General features: G+C 34.7%; 1 protein-coding gene across 1 annotated transcript in view; it reads right to left on the reverse strand.

Moving 5' to 3' along the window:
* Positions 1-13,465, reverse strand: part of ABCB5 (ATP binding cassette subfamily B member 5) — a gene marked incomplete at both ends in the record, with an annotated part of 99,041 nt that extends 85,576 nt beyond the window's left edge. The window contains 4 exon segments of the mRNA XM_079711818.1: positions 7,069-7,123; positions 9,446-9,596; positions 11,251-11,305; positions 13,440-13,465. Of these exon segments, the coding sequence (XP_079567944.1) occupies positions 7,069-7,123; positions 9,446-9,596; positions 11,251-11,305; positions 13,440-13,465 (287 nt within the window).
* Between the last annotated feature and the right edge of the window lie 10,450 nt (positions 13,466-23,915).

The raw sequence follows: 23,915 nt of genomic DNA on the forward strand, positions 1-23,915 counted from the left end.
CTACCAGTAGGAGACCAGATAAGAAATGTAGTCATTTCATACCAAAATCTATGGGATGCAGCAAATGCGATACTAAGGGGTACTAAGGGGAAGTAGGCCTATAAACAAGAAAAATCTCAAATAAACAATCTAGCTTAACACCTAAAGGAAAAAGAAAACAAATGAAGCCCAAAGTCAGTAGAAGGAAGGAAATAATAAAAATCAGAGCAGAAATAAATGAAATAGAGACTAAAAAGACAAAAGATCAATGAAACTAAGAGCTGGTTCTTTGAAAAGATAAACAAAATTGACAGACCTTTAGCTAGACTCACTAAGAAAAAAGAGAAGGCTCAGATAAACAAAATCAGAAACAAAAGAGGAGAAATCACAAGATACCACAGAAATACAAAGGATTATAAGAGAATATAACGAACAGCTATTTGCCAACAAATTGGACAACCTAGAAGAAATGGATAAATTCTTAGAATCAGACAACCTTTCAAATAAACAAATGGGACTACACCAAACTAAAAAGTTTTGCACAACAAAGGAAATTATCAACAAAATGAAAAGATGTCCTACTGAACAGAGGAAGAATCTGCAAGTCATATATCCAATAAAGGGTTAACATCCAAAATATATAAAGAATTCATAAAAATCAACAACAAAAAAACAAACAACCCAACTAAAAAATAGGCAGAGGATCTGAGTAGACATTTTTCCAGAGAATGCCAGAGATGGCCAAGAGACACATGAAAAGATGTTCAACATCACTAATCATCAGGGAAATGTAAATCAAAACCTCAATGAGATATCACCTCACTTCCATCAGAATGGCTATTATACAAAGACTAGAAATAACAAGTGTTGGCGAGGATGTGGAGAAAAGGGAATCCTTGTGCACTGCTGGTGGGAATTTAAATTGGTGAAACCACTATGGAAAACAGTATGGAGATTCCTCAAAAAATTAAGAATAGAACTATCATATGATCCAGCTATTCCAATCTGGGTATTTATCTGAAGAAGTCAAAACCACTAATTTGAAAAGACATATGCACCTCTACATTCATTACAGCATTATTTACAATAGCCAAGATATGAAAACAATCTAAGTGCCCACCAATGGATGAATGGCTAAAGAAGATGTGGTACACACACACACACACACACACACACACACACACACACACACAGTGGAATACTACTCAGCCATAAAAAAGAAAAAAATCTTTCCATCTGCAGCAACATGGATGGACCTTGAGAATATTATGCTAAGTGAAATAAGTCAGATGGAGATAGACAAATACTGCATGATTTCACTCATATGTGGAATATTTTTAAAAAGCAAAATAAATGAACAAACAAAGCAAAACAAAAAACTAACACGTAGATACAGAGAACAGAGTAGTGATTACCAGAGGGGAAGGGAATGGGAAGAGTGTGAAATGGGTGAAGGGGGTCAACTGTGTGGTGATGAATGGAAACTAAACTTTTGGTGGTGAGTATGCTGTAGTATATACAGAAGTTGAATTATAATGTTTCATTATAATTATAATGAAACATGTTATAAACCACTGTTACTTCAGTTAAAAAGAAAAAGAAATGTAATCATTTAATGAACGTGTACTGGGTGCCCACTAGTATGAAGTTCTAGAAATAAATACAGTCAAGAGCAAGATAAGAAGTCCCTATTCATGAAGAGTTTACATTCCTGTGGGAGGAGACAGACAACACACAAAGAAAAAGAATTTCAGGTTGTTCTATGAGGAAAGTAAACAGGGTGATAGGTCATGGAATAACTGGTGGGTAAAGGTGAGTTGGGAGAGATAATGAAGATAAAAAGAATGATTAAGAAAAATTTCTTTGAGGAAATGATATTATGGCTGGGATCCAAAAGGAGAAATGGAGCCAGCCATAAAAAAGCAAGAAGAAGAGCATTCCAGGGACAGATAACAGCAAGTAATAAGGTCAGAGGCAGGAAAGAGCTTAGCATGTTCCCAGAAGAAAAGAAGTCCAAAGAGTTATGAAATCATGAGGCTGGAGAATTTGGCATATCATAGGGCTCTTAGCTATGGTGCGTTGTACAGGTTTTCTTCCAAGAGAAACAGAAGACCATTTAAACGTAGAATTTTCTTATCTATTCAACTTTTAAAAATATTAGTCTGGGTCCTCTGTGGAGAATGGATGGAGGCTACAACAAAACAAAACAGACAGTTTACTTAAGAGGTTATTGCAGTGGTCAAGGTGAGAAGGATGGAGGCTTGGATGTGGATGGTAGAAGCTGATTGCAAAGAAGTAGACAGATTATAGATATATTTTGGAAATACAACAACAAACAAGAATTGCCAATGTAATGGATGTGAGGAATGCAGGAGGGGAAGAAAGTAAGGATAACTCCTTAGATTTTGTTTTCAGCAACTAAGTGAATGGGGTGCCATTTACAGATGTGGGAGACTGAGACAGGGACAGATTTGCAGGAGATATCAAGTGATTTAATTTAGACATAAGTCTGACATGCATATTAAACATCAAAGTGGATATCAAGTAAGAAGTTGAAAATGAGAGACTGAAGTGCTGGAGAGGGGTATAGGCTGGAGATGGAAATTTGAAAGTCACCAGCTTATAGGTGGCAATTAAAACAAAGTATTGGCTGAGATCATCCACAGAGACACAGAATAAAGTATAGATAAAAAAGAGGACAAAGGACTGAGCTCAGGGACTCTCCAAACATGGTAGAGTTTAAGATGAAGGCCAAGAGCCAGTAAAGAAAGCTGAGAAGTGGCCAATGAGGTAGTTGGAAATCCAGGAGAGTAAAGTACCATGAAAAGCACAGAGGACCATACACTTGAGTCTCATTATTCCCAGATTCTGTGTTGGCAAATGTGCCTGCTCAATGAAATTTATTTGTAATCCAAAAATCAATTTTTGTTGCTTTCATTGTTATTTATGGACATGTGTAGAGTGGCAAAAATTTTGAGTCACCCAACACAGGTACTCCCAGCTGAGGCTGAACAAGGCAACACTCTGCTTTTTTGTTTGTGCCCTCATACTGTAAACTAGTGTCATTTTTGTGATCTACGTAGTGGCAAGTTTTTCTAATTTTTGTGCCTTTTGTTGATGTTTTCACTGTTTAAAATGACTCTCAAGAAGCATGCTGAAGTGCTGTCTAGTGTTCCTAAGTCCAAGGAAGCTGTGATGTGCCCTATGGCACATGAAAATACATGTGTTAGTTAAGCGTCATTCAGACATGAGTTATAGTGCTGTTGACCGTGAGTTCAGTGATAATCGATTGATGAAAATGTTGTGACTGGAGGTTCACAGAAACCAGGAACCAATGGTTCAGTATTTGCTCATTCAGTTTTCATGATGACTTTAATAGAACATAATTATTACAATAACGATAATTGACTGTTTTCTAATAAGAGGGAATGTTCGAGGGCAACATAGAACACTATAGGTTTAATAGAAATCTTATTGAACTTTTTTTAATGTTGTGGGGAAAATGTTTGCAATATTGTAAGAGAAAACTGGGTTAAAAGATCAAATGCAAAGGAGAAAATAAAGACTTGTACACCGAAAACTACAAAATATTGTTGGCAGAAATGAAAGATCTGAATAAATGAATTGGAAGACTCAGTGTTGTTAAGATGACAATCTTCCCAAATTAACCTATAGATTCAATTAATCCTTGTCAAAATCCCAGCAGGCTATTTTGCAGAATTTGAAGAGTAATCCCAAAATATGTGTAGAAATATATGTGGAAATGAAATGTCTAAAAAGAAGATTGAAGTTGGGGGACTTTCATTTCCTGATTTTTAAAAATTTATTTATTTATTTATTTATTTAAACTCTAAAACTATAGTACTCAAGGCAGTGTGATACCAGCATAAGGATAGACTGTCAATAAATGGAACAAAAATGAGAGAACAGAAGCTAGCCCTTACATTTATGGGCATTTGATTTTTAGCAAAGGTGCCAAGGCAATTCAATGTAGAAAAAATAGTTTTTTCAAGAAACAGTCTCGGGACAAATGAGAAAAAGAAGTGCAAAGAAGAAGTGAGGCCCTTACCTCACAACAGTCACAAAAATGAACTCAAAATGGATCATAGACCTAAGTGTCTGAGCTAAAATGTTGAAATTTCTAGAACAAAATGTAGAAGAGAATCTTCACGATCCTATGCAAAGAATTCTTAAATCCAAAAGGAAAATCCATAAAAGAAAAACCTGGTAAACTGTACCTAATCAAAATTTAAAACTTTTCTGTTTCAAAAGAAATCTTTAGGAAAATGAAAAGACTAGCCACACATTAGGAGAAAATATATGACAATCATATACCTGACAAAGAACTTGTATCTAGAATTTACAAAGAACTTTCAGGATTCAACATTGAGACAAGCAACACAATAAAATAGGCAAAATATCTGAATATGCGCTTCACCAAAGAAATATATGAATGCTTAAAAAGTTAATAAAAAATGCTTATTAGGGAAATGCAAATTAAAGTCACAATACGATACCATGTCATACCTACACAATGGCTATAATAAAAAAGACAGTAACAAGTGTTGGTGAAGATGTGGAGAAACTGGAACACTTACACATTGTGGTGGGAAAGTAAAATGATATATCCACTTTGGAAAACAGTTTGGCAGTTTCTTAAAAAGATAAACATAAACTTACCATATGACCCAGCAATTCTACTCCTAGGTATCTACCCAAGAAAAATAAAAACATATGTCCACACAAAGATTTATATATCAGTGTTCATAGATTCGTTATTTATTAATTTTTATTTTTGCGGTACACGGGCCTCTCACTGCCGTGGCCTCTCCCGTTGCGGAGCACAGGCTCCGGACGCGCAGGCCCAGCGGCCATGGCTCACGGGCCCAGCCGCTCCACATCACGCGGGATCCTCCCGGACCGGGGCACGAACCCGCGTCCCCCGCATCGGCAGGCAGACTCCCAACCACTGCGCCACCAGGGAAGCCCCGTTATTTTTAAATAGCAAAAAAATGGAAACACTCCAGAAGTCCATTATTTGGTGAACAGATAAACAAAACATGATATATCCTTGCAATGGATTACTATTAAGCAATAAAAAGGAATAAACTACTGATACACATCATAACATGGATGAACCTCGAAATCATTACACTTAATAAAAGAAGCTAGGTGCAAAACCCTACATGTATGTTTCCAAGCACATGTAATGTCTAAAAAATGCAAATCTTTAAAGATAGCAGATAAGAAGTTGCTTGGGGCTGGGGGTGGAAATGGGGATTGATTGCAAAGGAGGAATCTTATTTTCAGAATAATTGTCTGATAAGTAAGACAAAGACACAGACAATATTAAAACATTAAAATTACATAAAACCATGAGTCATTGTCTTTGGAAAGTAGGTAAAATAAAAATTTTCAGTTCTTGATTATTATAGATGTAAGAGATATTATCTTATCCCCACCAAAATAGTTATATAAAACAAGGTTTCCCAGAAATGTGTTCATCAAAACATTAGCTCAGCAGGATGTTTAGTTTCCATAGTCAAACAGGTTTGGAAAACTTTGATTAAACTGAGCCTTAAGTATGCTTATCTGTCCTAAGTGTATCCAAGGAGGCTGTCATATACAGTGTTTTCTGAACCATTTTGACTATGGAACCCTTCTTCACCATATACCTCAAATATTTCCAAAACAGTACACTGGTTTGAGAAACAATAACATAACAAACACAACATTATAAATGTTAAGAATGTTTCCTTATAAGTTCAGTAATCTCTTAATAACCATACATAGATTACATAGACATATCTTATTCTCCCTTTTATTACCTGTTTTTAAGATAGATGCCCCTATTTTTAAAAGTTCCAAACTTTTTTGTGAGAAACTCATACTTAATGATTGTAACATCAGAACCCTGCTTTAATATTGTAAGACTAGAATTCAGTAGAAGGCAGTTCCTGGATCCTAATCAGGAATTTTTAAAAGATGCAACATAAATAAACTTTATGTAAAAAGTGCTAAAAAATAGAAACATTCCTTCAAAGAAAGTTGAGACTACAGCAAAGCACAACTTGAGGCAGCATTATTCACACTGTCCAATAGAATGTTCTGTGATGAAGAAAATATTCCATATTTGTGCTGTACAATATGGCAGCCAGCCATATGTGACTTGAGCACTTGGCAAGTGACTGAGAATGAGAAACTGAATTTTAAATTTTATCTAATTTTAATTAATTGAAGATTAAGTAGTCACATGAAGCTGTGGCTAACAGTGTGGAAGGTCAAGAATTATGGCCCAGAGGGTGTCACTACAATGTGATGGATGTCTCTTGGGGTTGTGTAGGATGGAGGCTTCATTTTTTGGGGAAAAGAATAAGAGATCACTTAGGTCAGATAAGACTCTGTTAGTTTCAGTGAGACACTACTGAAATCCAGCGAATATACTCAGTAAGTTTGCATTTCTCTAACAAACTCAACACATGTGACAGAGGAAAGCATATTGCTTAATACACAAGCCTACAAAAACAAAATGTCCCTATACATTATCTATTTCAGACTTTACTATTTTTAGTCTGAATACAACTTTACTATAATAGTCTGAATAATTAGTCTCCGAAATTAGCCTGAATAAAACTTTACTCTTTTTATTTATTTTTTTATTTTACTATTTGTTGCACACACCTTCTTGGCTTTTAAATTTTGCAGAAGTGGCATTTTTCTGTAAGTTTTGTAAGAAAAAAATTTTAAAAAGGAAAAAGTAGCCATTTAACCTCTAGGTTATGTACCTTCAGTTCTAGGAAACAAAATTTAGATAAAAATGCAAATCCCAAAACAACATTTCTATTGATGACAATTTTGTCAAAACTGAAAGCATATGAACTTGTATACCTTTCAAGTAGGAGAAAAAATTATAGTTACACAATTATAATTGTGTAATTATATTTTCTATACCAAATAAAAGAAGAGGACATGTTTGCTTTACTCATTTATATGCAATATTAATGATCAAACATTTCAGTTTTCTTCCATATAAATATTGAATAAAGCAGCATGCAATGAATATGATATTAACATTTCATCTGGACTTACACAATCATATCTTCATTCACCTTCTTTTGAGACTGAGTACAGTTCCGATAATTTGCTGTAAAAAAGTTTTTTTAAATTATAAAGGAAATTAATAAATTTATAATTGGCCATGATGTCTTTTATACATAGCCCTCCAAACCAAATATAGTCCCTTCTCAAGAAAATGGACTTAATGACTACACACTGGTTAATGATCATCTTATTTTCTATTCTTTAACCTAAAATTTGAAATTGTTATCTCTGGTCTCAAGAAGCACACATGCAACATGAAAAATTATAAGGAAATATTAACCATGTAGCTCATATGTGGAAAGAATTCTTTAGGACATCTCTGATTTCAGGTAACAGGTACATAAGTAATAGTAATAGAATTTTCCTTTCCTGTCAAAGTTATGCATTTAGAATTCAGTTTGAGATACTCCAGGGAGTAATTTAGAAAGTCCAAGAAAAGCAAGAACACAAATGAAAGTTGTAGAGGTAGGAGTCACAGGAAAAATTTAAAAGAAGCTCATTGAAATTTGTTGGGTATAACAAGGATAGCAACATCATAAAATGGTATTTAAATAATCCTTGGTTTACCAGTTTGCCATGTAAACTTTTCTATATATATTCTAGCAAAAACTACATCATACATTAATTAGTATACCAAGGTTGTAATTTTACCAGAAGCACAAAACAGTGGTTGATATCAACTATCATAATTTTCTTTCTTAAATGGCCATAATAAACATTTGTAATAAATTGCAGACAACATCCTCTTCATATCTTACATAACCACAGTATCATCACATATGATGATGTCTATGATCTTTACTTATGTGCAAACAATCATTTTTCCTTTATTCCATTTTTGGAATTGTGGTAGGAAGCATTTTTAAAGCAGCTTATTAAAAATATCAGAATTGACATAGAAGTATTAAAACTCCGTAGAAAGTTTTAATGAAATTTAACTGAGTTAATAAAGAGAATACATATTGTTTCTAAAAGTGGTTCCTACAGTCACATAAAAATGGCATAATGTCATTTTGGAGATTATATTAATAGACGTAGAATGTGCAAAAGTTCAGTGCTGGCATAAAAATGGGCCTCTGATCAATATGATAGTTATTATTCATATTTTCAATTGTAGGAGCAAAAAAATCCTCCTCTACTATTCTTTAGAAAACAAATGTTAGAAGGTTGACAACATGCCTTAATATCTCCACTTCTCTTTAATAATATGTTATACCAATAATATCCATACATTTATCTAAATCTTTATCAACCTTTTTATGTGTTCATTACATTTGAAAAAACACACAATGAAACTCGAGAAACATGGAGAAGCCTTAAACAAAAACAAAATTAAAATTCAGGGGCTTCCCTGGTGGCGCAGTGGTTGAGAGTCCGCCTGCCGATGCAGGGGACACGGGTTCGTGCCCCAGTCCGGGAAGATCCCACATGCCGCGGAGCGGCTAGGCCCGTGAGCCATGGCCGCTGAGCCTGCGCGTCTGGAGCCTGTGCTCCACGACGGGAGAGGCCACAACAGTGAGAGGCCCGCGTACCGAAAAAAAAAAAAATTCAGTAATATCAGTCAGTTATGTATTGACTATCCTATCTAAAGCTGACAAAGCAATCAATTATAGAGCAGACCTAACCAAAGGAGTACTCCTAAACAGACTGCCTTAGGTTGCTAGGTTTATTCTTTCTCCCTCCTGCCCTCCTTCCCTCGCCCCCTCCTTCCCTTTCTTCACTCACTCATTCAGAGAGAGAGAGAGAGAGAGAGAGACATATTTGGCAATCAATAAATATCTGCTCAATGAAATGGCAGTTCCATTTGTTTAACAAACAAAGTGGCATCTTTACCTTCTGTCATTAAAATATCAAAAAATTAATAACTGTGTAGACAGGATATCCTCACATGGAAGATGGAAGCTATGGATTTATTCACTTAAACAAGACTAGGGCATTTGAAAAATTAGGCTTTGGGTGGAAAGTAAGAGGGTATGAATTAGTATTTAAAGTCAAATAGGGCACAGATGGTCTCCAGCCTGCCAACTCACCTTACAGATTTTGGACTTGCCAGCTTCCATAATTGTGTGAACCAATTTCTTAAAATAAATCTCTCTCTCTCTCTCCCTCTCTCTCTACGCAAACACACACACACACACACACACACACACACACACACACACTTTGTATTGGTTCTGTTTCTTTGAAGAATTTTGACAAATACAGATTTTGGTTCTTTGGTCCCTGGCAATACAGAAGAATAAATGACTTAAATATTATATAGATATTGTTTGACAAGAAAATAATCTGTATTATAAGTTTAATGTTTGTTTTATTTAATGCTTTTGAGTCCCTAGCAATATAGAAAAGTAAATATTGTACTCACTTGTGTTGGTTTTGACTAGACATCCACTGATAAGGCTGTCACTCATTTCTCCTAAAATCAGTGACATTACAGGAAGACAGGCCCCATTTACTAGTGATGCTAGTAATCCTAGGATCATGAGTATGATGTCCAGTCCATCAGCAAAGCAAAACTGAGGAAAACAAATAAAACATGGTAGCATGACTGCTGTTAAAAACAAACACCAAAAACCAACCTACAGTTTTTGCCATCAAGTAAATGTTATTTTACAAATTAAGAGGCCAAATAAATGTATAAAATCATGGATAAGTATTTATATATAAAGTAAAAAAAGCGCTGATCTTAAGGATTTACAATGTACTTTGGAGAAACTATTGAAAAATAAGGTAGAAAAGTCAGTACAAATTGTAGATCTCTGACACAAGTCAGGCCAGATGTGCATATAAATCAGAAACTTCCTTCCATTTGGTTGATTCCAAAATAAATTATGATATTTGAAAAGTCTGTAATGACAATATCTTGGCTTAATGAAATATCTTGCCTTATGAAAGTTGATCTTCAAATTTTCAGTTCCCTAGGTGTATCAACGTAACAGCAATGACACAACTAAGTGCAAAGAACAGTAACTACCTAGTAAAAATTAGTTCACCAAATGTAATGAATCATATTTTTCATTCTTATTTTAAATTCCTCAAATTTTTTGTATCCAGGACAACATCTATCCTGTAAATAAGGGTCTATGATAATTTTAAGGCTGTTTGGAATGAGAAAGGAATGCCTGAAAGTCAAATAGTGAACGCTTTGTATTCTATGCTATAATGGGTCCCTACAGCACTATTCCAAAACCAAAACATGAACAAAACTTGAAAAAGTGGATTACTTATCTTACTGAGAGAGGTCAAGATAAAACGTATAAGGTATTGAAATAAAATTAGATTTGAATAGCAGCAAAAGGAACTTAGTACATATTTTATGAATGGATATTGAGAAAATTTCACGTTTTTCCATTCACTCATGCAATAGCTAATAAATATTTATGGAGTAACTGCCATAGCATTGTACTCAGTACTACAGATGATAAGAAGATATCTGCTCCTCCACCTTCCCCTAGAATAGTGTGTTATCTACTTGATAAAGCTTGTCATGTTCTGCTACTTTCCAAGTTTTTTAATTTTTGACTTTTGAAAAAACAGGCACTGCTGCCTATGTATTTCTAATGACAATGACAACCAGGCTGACATAGAGATTAGGGTCGGTGGAGGTGATGTTTTAGGAACACGTCTGAAAATGTTCCTTGAACATAGTCCCAAAGAATTGTGCTGCCACACTTTTTGATGCATAGGATTTATAAAATATTTATGTAAATTTTTATTTAAAAAGGATTTATAATATTTTAAAAATAATAAAAGCAAATCATTTCAATGTATTATCATTGGAAAATACTGAAATGTAAACATACAATAGCAAGAGTCACTCATAATTCCCCACTACTGAGAAATAACCTCTGATAACATTTATGCAGCACACACACACACACACTTGCCTGCACACACATACACACATATACATGCTTTTTTGGGCAAAATTGGATCATTGTATGGATATTGTGTTATTTTTCTTATCTCTTATTGTGGAACTTATGGGTTTTTTATATATATTGATATTTTTCCTATTGGAAATAATAGTTTAATGAATTCTTTTCTTAAAATTCCCCTTTTCCCCAAATAGATGTAAATTATCAAACAAAAACAATCATTCTATGCACTCCTGACAATTCTCTAAAATTTTCTGATACATAGACATACTTTCTAACTAATTTCACTTACTATCTCAATAGGTCTAACAACTTGCTGTCTTACTTTGGGCAGTTCTTGCAGTTTTCTGGAAAACAAATATTTACAATGGAAAGATTACCATGTGACTATAATTTTCAAAATTTTCTAATTAAAATTTTATTGAAGTGTCAAATTTCACTCATTGGTAACCAGTTTATATCAACACTGACATTTTAAAAGCAAACTTAATAATAGACAGTACAAAGATTTTTAGTATAATCACTGGGAAAGTTTAAGTCATCACTGGTTGTCTCTACATTATTTAGGTAACAACTGAAGATACATCTGGAGTAGAATTTTTTTTTTATTGTGATAAAAGACACATAACATAGAACTTACCATCTTAACTATTTTTAAGTGTGTAGTTCAGTGGTATTAAGTACAATCACACCGTTGTGCTACCATCACCATCACCCACCCATAGAACTCTCATCTTGCCAAACTGAAACTCTATACCCATTAAATAACTCCTGCCCCGTAGCCACTGGCAATCACCATTGTACTTTCTGTCTCTAGGAATCTGACTACTATAGCTACTTCATTTTAGTGGAATCATACAGTATTTTGTTTTTTTCTGAAGGGCTTATCTCGCTTAGCATAATGTCTTTAAGTTTTATCCATGTTGTAGCACGTCAGAATTTTCCTCCTTTTTAAGGCTGAATACTATTCCATTGTGTGTGTATATATATATATATATATATATCCCACACTTTGTTCATTCATTCACCAGCAATGAACACTTAGGTTTCTTCTACTTTTTGGCTATTGTGAATAACGCTGCTATGAATATGGGTATACAAATATCTCTCTAAGTCCTTGTTTTCAATTCTTCTGTATCCAAGAGTAGAAAAGCTGGATCATGTGGTAATTCCATTTTCAATTTCTTGAGGAATCATCATACTGTTTTCCACAGTAGTTGCATCATTTTACATTCCCACCAACCCTGCACAAGTGTTCCAATTTCTCTATATCCTCAACAACACTTCATATTTTCTGTTATATTTTATTATTACTATTTTTTTAATAGTAGCCTTCCTAATGGGTATGAGGTGGTAGATTAGAATTTTCAAACCCTTTGTAACAAATTACTCAAGAGCAACTGAGGGGTTTAAATGAAAGAAGTTCTATTAAATACACATTAAACAAATGTACTGAGAATTTTGTCCCCCATTGAAAATTTCATTTCTTAGCTCATATTTCAAGGAGCTCCAGATGAAGAATGTAAATTTTGTCCATTGATTTCAGAGAAATCTGTAATCTGTCAATTACACACACACACACACACACATACATATAAGATTATGAAACTTTAAAAGAAGGGTGGAGGGGATCAGATTAAATTTTCCAAGAGAGACGTCACAGAATGATGAACTTCCAAGTCTTTTCTTCAGCTTTATAACATATTGTTCTGGCTGCTTTCATAAATGACAAGTCACTTAATTTTATTCTATCTGAAGTTAATAATTTACATATGTATTGGGCCAGCTTTCTCTGAGATGATTCATAGATGACAAAAAAAAAATATTCCTTCAAGATTATAAAGGCTACAACCCCTTCTCCCTACCCAAATGTGGATTTTAAAGCTTAAGACCTAGTAAGTTATCTTGTTTTGATAAAATTTTGTTTCAGGAATATTAAATAACTAGTGATCTAGAGGGGTTCACTACCATTTTACAGTTTATACATCAAAATGTAACACAATTATTAAGGTAAAAGTGGAAATTAAAGATTTTAAACCATTTCCATTTTAAATCTCTAAATTAATGAATTATAGGTGTAGGACATTTTATAACACACATACAAACACACACATAGACACCTATTTACTGAAAAAATAATCAGAATCCAATATTTTGTTATGTACCACATGGAATGAAGGATTCATGGAGAATTAAAACATAAATATTCAAGTATTTTCTCTCTATATGCTGGTAAGCTATAAGAAATTCAGAAGAATAAATATCTGAAGTAAATACTAAATCAGTAAATCCTGTAGCTATTATACTTCTTAAATTTACTATTAAACCACTTATAACACTGATTATGTTGAAGTCCAGCAAAATGCAAACAGCCCTGCTATTTTTGGAAAAAAACTATAAACATTTTTGCTACAGCTGAGAAAAGGGTAAGGTATATTTGAAGTTGCAGAACAGTTTTTGTAGAATTTAGGCAAAGCTTACCTATTTCTCTGATAATTTTCTTGCATTTCTTCAACTCAGAATTTGCCATCTTATTTACAATGTAACCCTTCTGAAATAAAATATTAACAAGTATATCATGATGATGTGAATTTTTATCACTTAGTCGATACAACGCATTCTTTACATCCCTAACAACTTCTAAAGAAGCATGCTTCTGAGTTTCACCGTGCCCCCACTACCCCCCACTCCAAATGAAGTTTCTGGTTACCTAACTCACCAACTCAGAGTTTTTTTTATGAATTTATAACTTCTTTGCTTAACTCTGGGCTTAGATTTGGAGCTAATAAAATTCTAGAAATGGAATAAAAGGAGGAAAGCCAGACTCCATGAACAATGCATGTTTTCCTAGAACATTAGATTTTATTCCTACTCTGACCCTGATTTTATTGTTACTGATGAAAATCTTTAAATTAACTATTGCTTAGTTTTCTCTGTAAAAAAACTGATGCAGTAGTTTCTGTTAGCCAACAGCTTGAAGGACTAAGGTTTTTAGTTCACCAAATATAAGGAAGTTAGGGCTTCTACCATATATGAATTAACCGCTCTTAAAAATTAGAATAGTAAAAAAACCTCATTTATTATTAAAATTATATTAAGTATAATGTATTATTCCTTTAGATGATACTTTAGGATCTTAGCTTGTCTTAGGTTGCAATTATCAATATAAACTATCATTTCATTGCAAATATGCAGTTGTTTTTGCCTCAATCTGATTTGTTAGACCATGTAACGTATTACCTATATTAGGATGATTATAACAAATACAAATTTAAACTCTAGAGTGAAATTAGTAATTAATTAAATACTTCCTAAGCCTCTGTAAAAACCTGTAAAATACACTTTCAAACGGTATGCTTCTCCATGAAGAAATGATCACAATGAGTCAGAAATGGTTTTAGCACTTGAGAAGGAAGACATGATACAAATACACTGGCATATGCTTCCCGTTTTGGAAACCAATGGTCATAACTTCATACAAGAAATCTTCATAATTGCTGTACTGATGTTATACCATCTCCAGTTATTTAATGGAGTTTAATTTAATCCAGTAAGTAATTAAACTCTATCAATCATTACACTTTATAGAAATTAAGTTATATAATAAAACTCATAAATTCATAAAAAAACCCAAACAATTTAGGCCTACCTTGGTAAGTGCATGATCTCTTCATTTACACCAAAATTATGTGTAATTTCCCCCCTCAACAAATAACTAACTGCTCTTTCAGAACTGTGTTTTTCTAAGCTTATTTTCTGATCACGCCTTAATATCTGATTACAACAATGGTGAATTTCCAGGTAAAGCACACTGTGTTCTTATCATACTGTACTTGGGAAACAAAGTGAGCAAAGAAAACTCATTGAGCCAAATAAACACTCTTTTTTTTTTTAATTTAAAAATTTTTTTTAGTTCGCTACAATTTAGATTTATTTATTTATTTTTAGTTCTCAGATGGCTTTTCTTTTTAAAAAAATTTTTATCATTTTTTTTATATCTTTATTGGAGTATAATTGCTTTACAATGTTGTTAGTTTCTGTTGTACAACAAAGTGAATAAGCTATAAGTATACATATATCCCCATATCCCCTCCCTCTTGAGCCTCCCTCGCATCCTCGCTATCCCACCCTTTTAGGTCGTCACAAAGCATCTAGCTGATCTCTTTGTGCTATGCAGCAGCTTTCCACTAGCCAACCATTTTACATTTGGTAGTGTATATATGTCAATGCTACTCTCTCACGTTGTCCCAGCTTCTCCTTCCCCTTGTCCTCAAGCCCGTTCTCTACGTCTGCATCTTTATTCCTGCCCTGCCACTAGGTTCATCAGTACTGTTTTTTTTTTTTAGATCTTTCTTGACCTACCTCCTAGAGTAATGGAAATAAGATAAAAAATAAACAAATGGGACCTAATGAAACTTAAAAGCTTTTGCACAGCAAAGGAAACCATAAATAAGACCAAAAGACAACCCTCAGAATGGGAGAAAATATTTGCAAATGAAGCAACTGACAAAGGATTAATCTGCAAAATATACAAGCAGCTCACACAGCTCAATATCAAAAAAACAAACAACCCAATCCAAAAATGGGTGGAAGAGCTAAATGGACATTTCTCCAAAGAAGACATACAGATTGCCAACAAACACATGAAAAGATGCTCAACATCACTAATCATTAGAGAAATGCAAATCAAAACCACAATGAGATATCCCCTCACACTGGTCAGAATGGCCATCATTAAAAAATCTACAAACAATAAATGCTGGAGAAGGTGTGGAGGAAAGGGAACCCTCCTGCACTGTTGGTGGGAATGTAAATTGATATAGCCACCTTGGAGAACAGTATGGAGGTTCCTTATTTTTTTTAATTTTTTTAAAAAATTTATTTATTTTTGCTGTGTTGGGTCTTCGTTTCCGTGCGAGGGCTTTCTCTAGTTGTGGCAAGCGGGGGCCACTCTTCATCGCGGTGCATGGGCCTCTCACTACCGTGGCCTCTCTTGTTGGGGAGCACAGGCTCCAGACGCACAGGCTCAGTAGTTGTGGCGCACGGGCCCAGCCGCTCCGTGGCATGTGGGATCCTCCCAGACCAGGGCACGAACCCGTGTCCCCTGCATTAGCAGGCAGACTCTCAACCACTGCGCCACCAGGGAAGCCCTGGAGGTTCCTTAAAAAACTAAAAATAGAACTACCATATGACCTAGCAATCCCAATACTGGGCATATACCCTGAGAAAACCATAATTCAAAAAGATACATGTACCACTATGTTCATTGCAGCACTATTTACAATTGCCAGGACATGGAAGCAACCTAAGTGTCCATCGAGAGATGAATGGATAAAGAAGATGTGGCAGACATATACAATGGAATTTTACTCAGCCATAAAAAGGAATGAAATTGAGTCATTTGTAATGAGGTGGATGGACCTAGAGTCTGTCATACAGAGTGAAGTAAGTCAGAAAGAGAAAAACAAATACCATGTGCTGATGCACATATATGGAATCTAAAAAAACACTCTTTTTAAAGATGTGTAGTGTCTATATACCCAGTTTTCTATTGTTTAGTCCCATAATGTTTTTTAGTTAGCTGAGTTAGTAATTATAATAAGTAAAATAAACCTTTTCAATGTCAATGGCACATTTGCACAACAAATATTCATTGACTAATCCTATATGAAAAGCATTCATTTAATTATCTCACTGTCGTTACCCTTAAATAATCACCTCCTTCTCTGATTTCCTTCTGAACTTTGCTCAAAGCTGTATTATGTTCATTGAAGCATTCTGACTTGTATTACAATTCATAGTTACCCTATTAGATTATATTTATTTACCTATTCCTTCATGAATTCATTGAAACAAATTTTGAGCTTATATGATGTGGCTGCTAGTTTATAAAAATAAAAAGATATTTTCCCATCTCCTAAGGAACTCACACACAGTTTTTCTCTGTACTACAGCCTCAGTACTCAGTGTGGTCCCAAGACCAGCAGAATCAGCAACACCTGGGACCTTGTATAATTTAAATTTAAAAAATTGTGGTAAATCCTGTTCCATTGATTTAAATATCCGTTTTTATGCCAGTACCATAATGTTTTGATTACTGTAGCTTTGTAGTATAGTCTGAAGTCAGGGAGCATGATTTCTCCAGCTCCATTCTTCTTTTTCAAGATTATTTTGGCTCTTCAAGGTCTTTTGTGTTTCCATAGAAATTTTAAAAACTTTTTTTCTGACACTGTGAAAAATGCCATTAGTAATTTGATAGGGGTTGCATTGCATCTGTAGATTGCTTTCGGCAGTATGGTCACTTTAACAATGTTGATTCTTCTAATCCAAGAATACGGAATATCCTTCCATCTGTTTGTGTCATCTTTGATTTCTTTCATCAGCATCTATAGTTTTCAGGTCTTTTGCTTCCTTAGGTAGGTTTATTCCTAGGTATTTTATTTTTTTTTTTATGTGGTGGCAAATTGGATTGTTTTCTTAATTTCTTTCTTTTTTTAAATTGAAGTATAGTTGATTTACAATGCTGTGTTAGTTTCAGGTGTACAGCAAAGTGTGTACAGTTATACACACATATATATTAGACTCTTTTCCCTTGTAGGTTATTACAAAATATTGAGTAGAGTTCCCTGTGCTATACAGTAGGTCCTTGTTGGTTAACTATTTTATATATAGTAGTGTGTATATGTTAATCCCCAACTCCTAATTTATCCCTCCCCCACCCTTTCCCTTTGGTAACCATAAGTTTGTTTTCTGTCTGTGGGTCTATTTCTGTTTTGTATATAAGTTCATTTGTATCATTTTTTAAGATTCCACATATAAATTATATATTTCTCTGTCTGACTTACTTCACTTACTATGGTAACCCCTAGGTCCATCCATGTTGCTGCAAATTGCATTATTTCATTCTTTTTTATGGCTGAGTAATATTCCAGTGTATAAGATGTGATATACTTAATTTTTCTTTCTGATCTTTTGTTGTTTGTGTATAAAAATGCAACAGATTTCTGTGTATTAATTTTGTATCCTGAAACTTTACCAAATTCGTTGATGACTGCAGTATCAATAGTTTTCTGGTAGTATTTTAGGATTTTCTATGTATGGTGTCATATCATCTGCGAACAGGGACAGTTTTACTTCTTCTTTTCCAATTTTTGATTCCTTTTGTTTCTTTTTCTTCTCTGATTGCTGTGGTTAGGACTTCCAAACCTGTGTTGAATAAAAGTGGCCATAATGGGCATGCTTATAGAAAGCCCAGAAATAAACCCACACACTTATGGTCAATTAATCTATGACAAAGGAGGCAAGAACATGCAATGGAGAAAAGACAGTATGTTCAATAAGTGGTGCTGGGAAAACTGGCAGCTACATGTAAAGGAATGAAATTAGAACATTCTCTAACACCACATACAAAAATAAACTCAAAATGGATTGAAGACCTAAATGTTAAGACCAGATACTCTAACACTCCTAGAGGAAAGCATAGGCAGAACACTCTTTGACATAAATTGCAGCAATATTTTTCTTGGATTCCTCTCCTAGAGTAATGGAAATAAAAACAAAAATAAACAAATGGGACCTAATTAAATGGAAAAGCTTTCGCACAGCAAAGGAAACCATAAACAAAACATACAACCTGTGGTCTGGGAGAAAATATTTGCAAACAATGCTACTGGCAAGGGATTAATTTCCAAAATATACAAACATACAGTTCATACAGCTTAACATAAAAAAACAAACAAACAACCCAATCAAAAAGTGGGCAGGAGACATAAATAGACATTTCTCCAAAGAAGACATACAGATGGCCAATATGCACACAAAAAGATGCTCAATATTGCTAATTATTAGAGAAATGCAAATGAACACTATAATGAGGCATCGCCTCACACCAGTCAGAATAGCCATCATTAAAAAGTCTACAAATAAAAAATGCTGGAGAGGTTATGGAGAAAAAGAAACCCTCCTTCACTGTTGGTGGAAATATAAATTGGTACAGCCACTATGGAGGACAGTATGGTGGTTTTTTAAAAAACTAAAAATAGAGCTACCATATGATCCAGCAATCCCTTGCCTAGGCATGTATCCAGAGAAAACCATAATTCAAAAAAATACATGCAATACATTCAATGTTCATTGAAGCACTATTTACAATAGCCAGGACATGGAAGCAACCTAAACGTCCATCGACAGAGCAATGAATAAAGAAGATGTGGTAGATATATACAGTGGAATATTACTCAGCCATAAAAAGCAACGAAATTGGGTCATTTGTAGAGACGTGGATGGACCTAGAGACTGTCATTACAGAGTGAAGTAAGTCAGAAAGAGAAAAGCAAATATCATGCATATCATGCATATATGTGGAATCTTGAAAAATGGTATAGATGATCTTATTTGCAAAGCAGAAGTAGAGATACAGGCGGAGAGAACAAATATATGGGTATCAAGGGGGAAAGGGGGGGTGCGAGGAATTGGGAGATTGGGATTGACATATATACACTATTGATACTATGTATAAAATAGGTAACTAATGAGAACCTACTGTATAGCACAGGGAACTGTACTCGATGCTCTGTAGTGACCTAAATGGGAAGGAAATCCAAAAAAGAGGGGATACATGTATACATATAGCTGATTCACTTTGCTGCAGTAGAAACTAACACAACATTGTAAAGCAACTATAGTCCAATAAAAATTAAAAAAAAACAAGCTCCAATTGTTTACATATCCTCTAATATTTATACTTTGTCTTACTGCATATTCTCAAATGCTGTTATCGTCTTCCCTCCACATGTCTACCTAGATTGCAGAGTTGAGAATTATATATAAGAGCTCCAAAATTATATATATCTGATGTGATGGTTTATTTTATGTGTCAGTTTGGCTAGGCAATGGCACCCAGTTTTTTTATTAAACACCAATCTAAAGGATGTTGTAAAGGTATTTTTTTAGTTGTGATTGACATTTAAGTTAGTAGATTTTGAGTACAGCAGATTACCCTTCATAACGTGGGTGGGCATCATCTAATCTGTTAAAGCCCTAAGAGAGAAGACTGAGGTCCTCTAAAAAGGAAATAATTCTACTTCAAGGACTGTCTTCAGACTCAAAATATCAACTTCTTGCTAGAATTTCTAGCCTCCTAGCTTGCCCTGAGGATTTTGGGCTTGCCAGCCACCACATTCATGTGAGCCAATTTTTAAAAATCAGTGCTCCCCATTTCCAATCTCTCTCTCTCTAGATAGGCAGATACAGATAGATATAGATATAGACAAAACAAATAGGTTTTTCTGGAGAATCCTGACTATCACACCCAACAAGACAGGAAGTTATGTGATGAATAGTACATAGAGTGACTATTCCAGCATCTACAAAGAACATTATGACCTAAATGGTTTTACCACACAGATGAGAAGGGCCCTGAAGTTAGTCTTTGGAGGGTGGTTAAGATGTCAATAAATGGAGATTTGTGGAGGAGGAACAAGAACATAATTTCAGGAATGCAAAGGTGAATTATTTCACAATAGAGGCATGAAACCGGTCTGGTTAGAATGAACAGTTCATGCCAAAATCAAGAAAGAGATAAGGTAGATAAGATTGTAGAAGGCACTGCCCAATTTTTCAGGCAACTATTATAATTTTCTGAGAATGAGAGTGACAGGGCTATTGATATTTGATACATTTAATCTGATGTCAAGGGTTGACTGTAGGGACTTGGGAAAAGACAAGATTCAGGTAGACCCATTATAGTGTAGTTTTATAGCAGTAAGAAAGTCATATTTGAGAGATATTTTTAAGGAAAGGTTGACAAGATGCAGATTTAGAGGACAAGAAAGAAGGAATCAAAAATAAAAGTTCAATGACTAAACTTCAGAAACTGGGAATAAAAGAGTAGGAAAGATGGAAATGGGGAAGTGAGGAGAGGAAGCTGGTTTGGGGGAAAAAGTGATATTCTGTTTAAAAATGAAAGTTTGGGTTTATATTAGAGTGTCCAAGTGAACAAATCTGTCATACAGATGGAAATGTGGCACTGATAATTAGGAAAATTGCCAAGCTAGATATATACTTGTAATAGTCATCTGCAGAGAAGGAATAATTAAAATTTTGAGAATAAACTTGCTTTAATACTCTGACAGTGTTATATAAAAGCACAGGTGAAGTGGTATAGTAGAGATGTCAAGAGTTTTGCTTCTAGGGCAGTGTTGTCCAACAAAAGTTTCTGCAAAAATGGAGATATTCTCTACATTGTGCAAGATGGTACTCACTAGGCATGTGTAGCTATTGAGCACTTGTAATGTGGCTGTTAAGGGAAATGAATTTCTAGTTTTATATAATTTAATTAATTTAAATTTAAAAAGCCACACATGGCTAGTCACTATCATATTGGAAAGCACATTGTTAGAGTCAAACTACCTAAAGTCAAATTCTGGATTCCCCACACATATAACTTTGGGCAAGCTATTTAATTCTTACTACAGCACTAAGCACAATGTCTACAACTCAATAATACCTCTCTTCCTTTTTGAATTATATCACTGCTTGCTTAATTTTGTCAGTTTAGGACAAACAAGCCATATCAATTACCACAAGATGTCAGTGTAACATCATGATTTAAAAAAAAGAGATGAAGGCAGAATTAGATATCAAAATGGTGAAGTAGGAGCTTTCTACCATCTTCCATCCAAAAAACACTGATTTAGACAATCACTCACAGACAATAGTGCCTTTGGAGATGTCTGGGGGTAGTCCAGCAGAAAATCTCCAGTACACTGTTGGAGAAAAAATCTGAGATTGAATGGATTGAAGAGGGTAAGAGGAATAGTTTAACTTTCTCAGCTATGCAGGAGGCCGTTAAAGATACCAATTCCTTTCTTGCCCCATCTAGAACACTGAGGTGTGCTGCATGACTAAGGGACAGGGAGTGGCTGGGATAATAGCAGTCAGAGCTCAGAATGGAACATATCAAAGGGATGCAGATCCTACTAGCCATATGGAAGACTCCATCAAGAAGCCAGCTCTTAAGCTGCTTGAGATGCCTTGCCTACAGATCTCCCCAATTGGCCCATGGGTACCCCCAACATTCTGCATGCCTCACCCACACTCAACTACCTCCCAACCCTGTGGCTGGCTCCCTGTGTACACCCCTGAGGATGGTGGAAGCAAGGCTTTGCAAATAGCTAGTGAGCATGTATGCACACGTGTAGAAAGCTGACCCAAGTTTACAGGACTGGGAAAAAGCACACAAAACTGAGAAATGCCCTAGGAAAATAAAGAAAATGAGAAGCTGTCAGAACCTGGTCTGGCTTTGCAGGATCAAGAGACGGCATACAGTCTTAAGAATTTCCCTCCAAGAGGGAGTAAGAAGTGTGGAGTAGACATACCGACAGAAAAGGTCTAAGAAAACCTCAGAATTCCTAACAGGGCTGATGGAGTATATTTCTCTCCTGAAGTCAGTCAGTAAAGACTAGAAGAGGTGGCCGCTTCTTCAAATGCAAAGACAGCAATGTAAGACTTCAAGAAATATAAAAAATCAAGGAAACTGGACACTACCAAAGGAACACAATAATTTTCCAGTAAGTGATCCCAAAGAAATGGAGATCTGAGATTTGCCTGATAAAGAATTCAAAATAACCGTTTTAAGGAAGCTCAGTGAGCTACTAGAAAACAGAAAGACAATTCAACAAAATCAGGGATACAATACTTGAACAAATGAGAAGTATAAAAGAAACAAAAATCATAAAAAGAGAACCAAACTAATTCTGGAGATGAAGAGTGCAATGAATGGAAAACATGAAATAGAAACTGTCAACAGCCTATCAATGAAGAAGAAGGAAGAATCTATGAAGTAGAAGACAGGTCATTTGAAATTACCAGCCAGAGGATAACAGAAAAAATGAAAATAAAATGATAAATAAATGAATGAAAAAGAGTGAAGAAGGTGAAGAAGGCTTACATGAACTATAGGATACTATCAAGAGAAATAATCTATGTGTTATTAGAGTCATAGAAGGAGGAGGGAGAAAGGGGTAGAAAGCTTATTTTAAGAAATCATGACTGTGAACTTCCCAAATCTGGGGAGAGATTGGACATTCTAGTTGATGAGGCACATAAGTTTACAAGCAATTTCAACTCAAAATAATCTTCTCCAAGACATATTATGAAAAAATTGTCTAAAATCAAAGACAAAGAGAGAATTTTTAAAGCAGCAAGACAAAAGAAATTCCTCACGTATAAGGGAACCCTCTCATAAGGCTAACAGCAGAGTTTTCAGCAGAAACCTTGCAGGCCAGGAGAAAGTGGGATGATATAGTCAAAGCACTGAAAGAAGAAAACTGCCAACCAAGAATACCTTGGCAAAGCTGTCATTCATAAATGAAGGAGAGATAAAGACTTTCCCAGACAAACAAAAGCTGAGGGAATTCATCACCACAAGACCTGCCTATGCTGACAGGAGTTCTTAAAGTTGAAATAAAAGGACATTAATTAGTAACATGTAAATATATAAAAATATAAAAAACACAGGTAAAGTTAAGTATATAGTCAAATTCAGAATAGTCTAACACTGTAATATGGTGGCACTACTTAACTCTAAGTATAAAGGTTAAAAGACAAAAGTATTAAAATAACCATAGCTACAATAATTAGTTAATGGATATGCAATATAATAAAAATAGTTAAATTATTACATTAAAACATAAAAGGGGGGGAAGGAGTAAAAGGGAAGAGTTTCTAGATGTGATCAAAGTTAGGTTGTTATCAGCTTAAAATAACTGGCAAAAGATGTTTTAAATAACCCTCATGGTAACCAGAGAGTAAAAACCTACAGTAGATACACAATATATAAAGAGAAGGGAATTAAAGCATACCACTATGATAATCATGAATTCACAAAGGAAGCTAGCAAGAGAGGAAGAGAGAAGCAATGGAACTACAAAATAGCCAGAAAACAATAAGATGGCA

Source organism: Hyperoodon ampullatus, assembly GCF_949752795.1.
Source record: "Hyperoodon ampullatus genome assembly, chromosome: 9".
In the NCBI taxonomy this organism is placed as follows: domain Eukaryota; kingdom Metazoa; phylum Chordata; class Mammalia; order Artiodactyla; family Ziphiidae; genus Hyperoodon; species Hyperoodon ampullatus.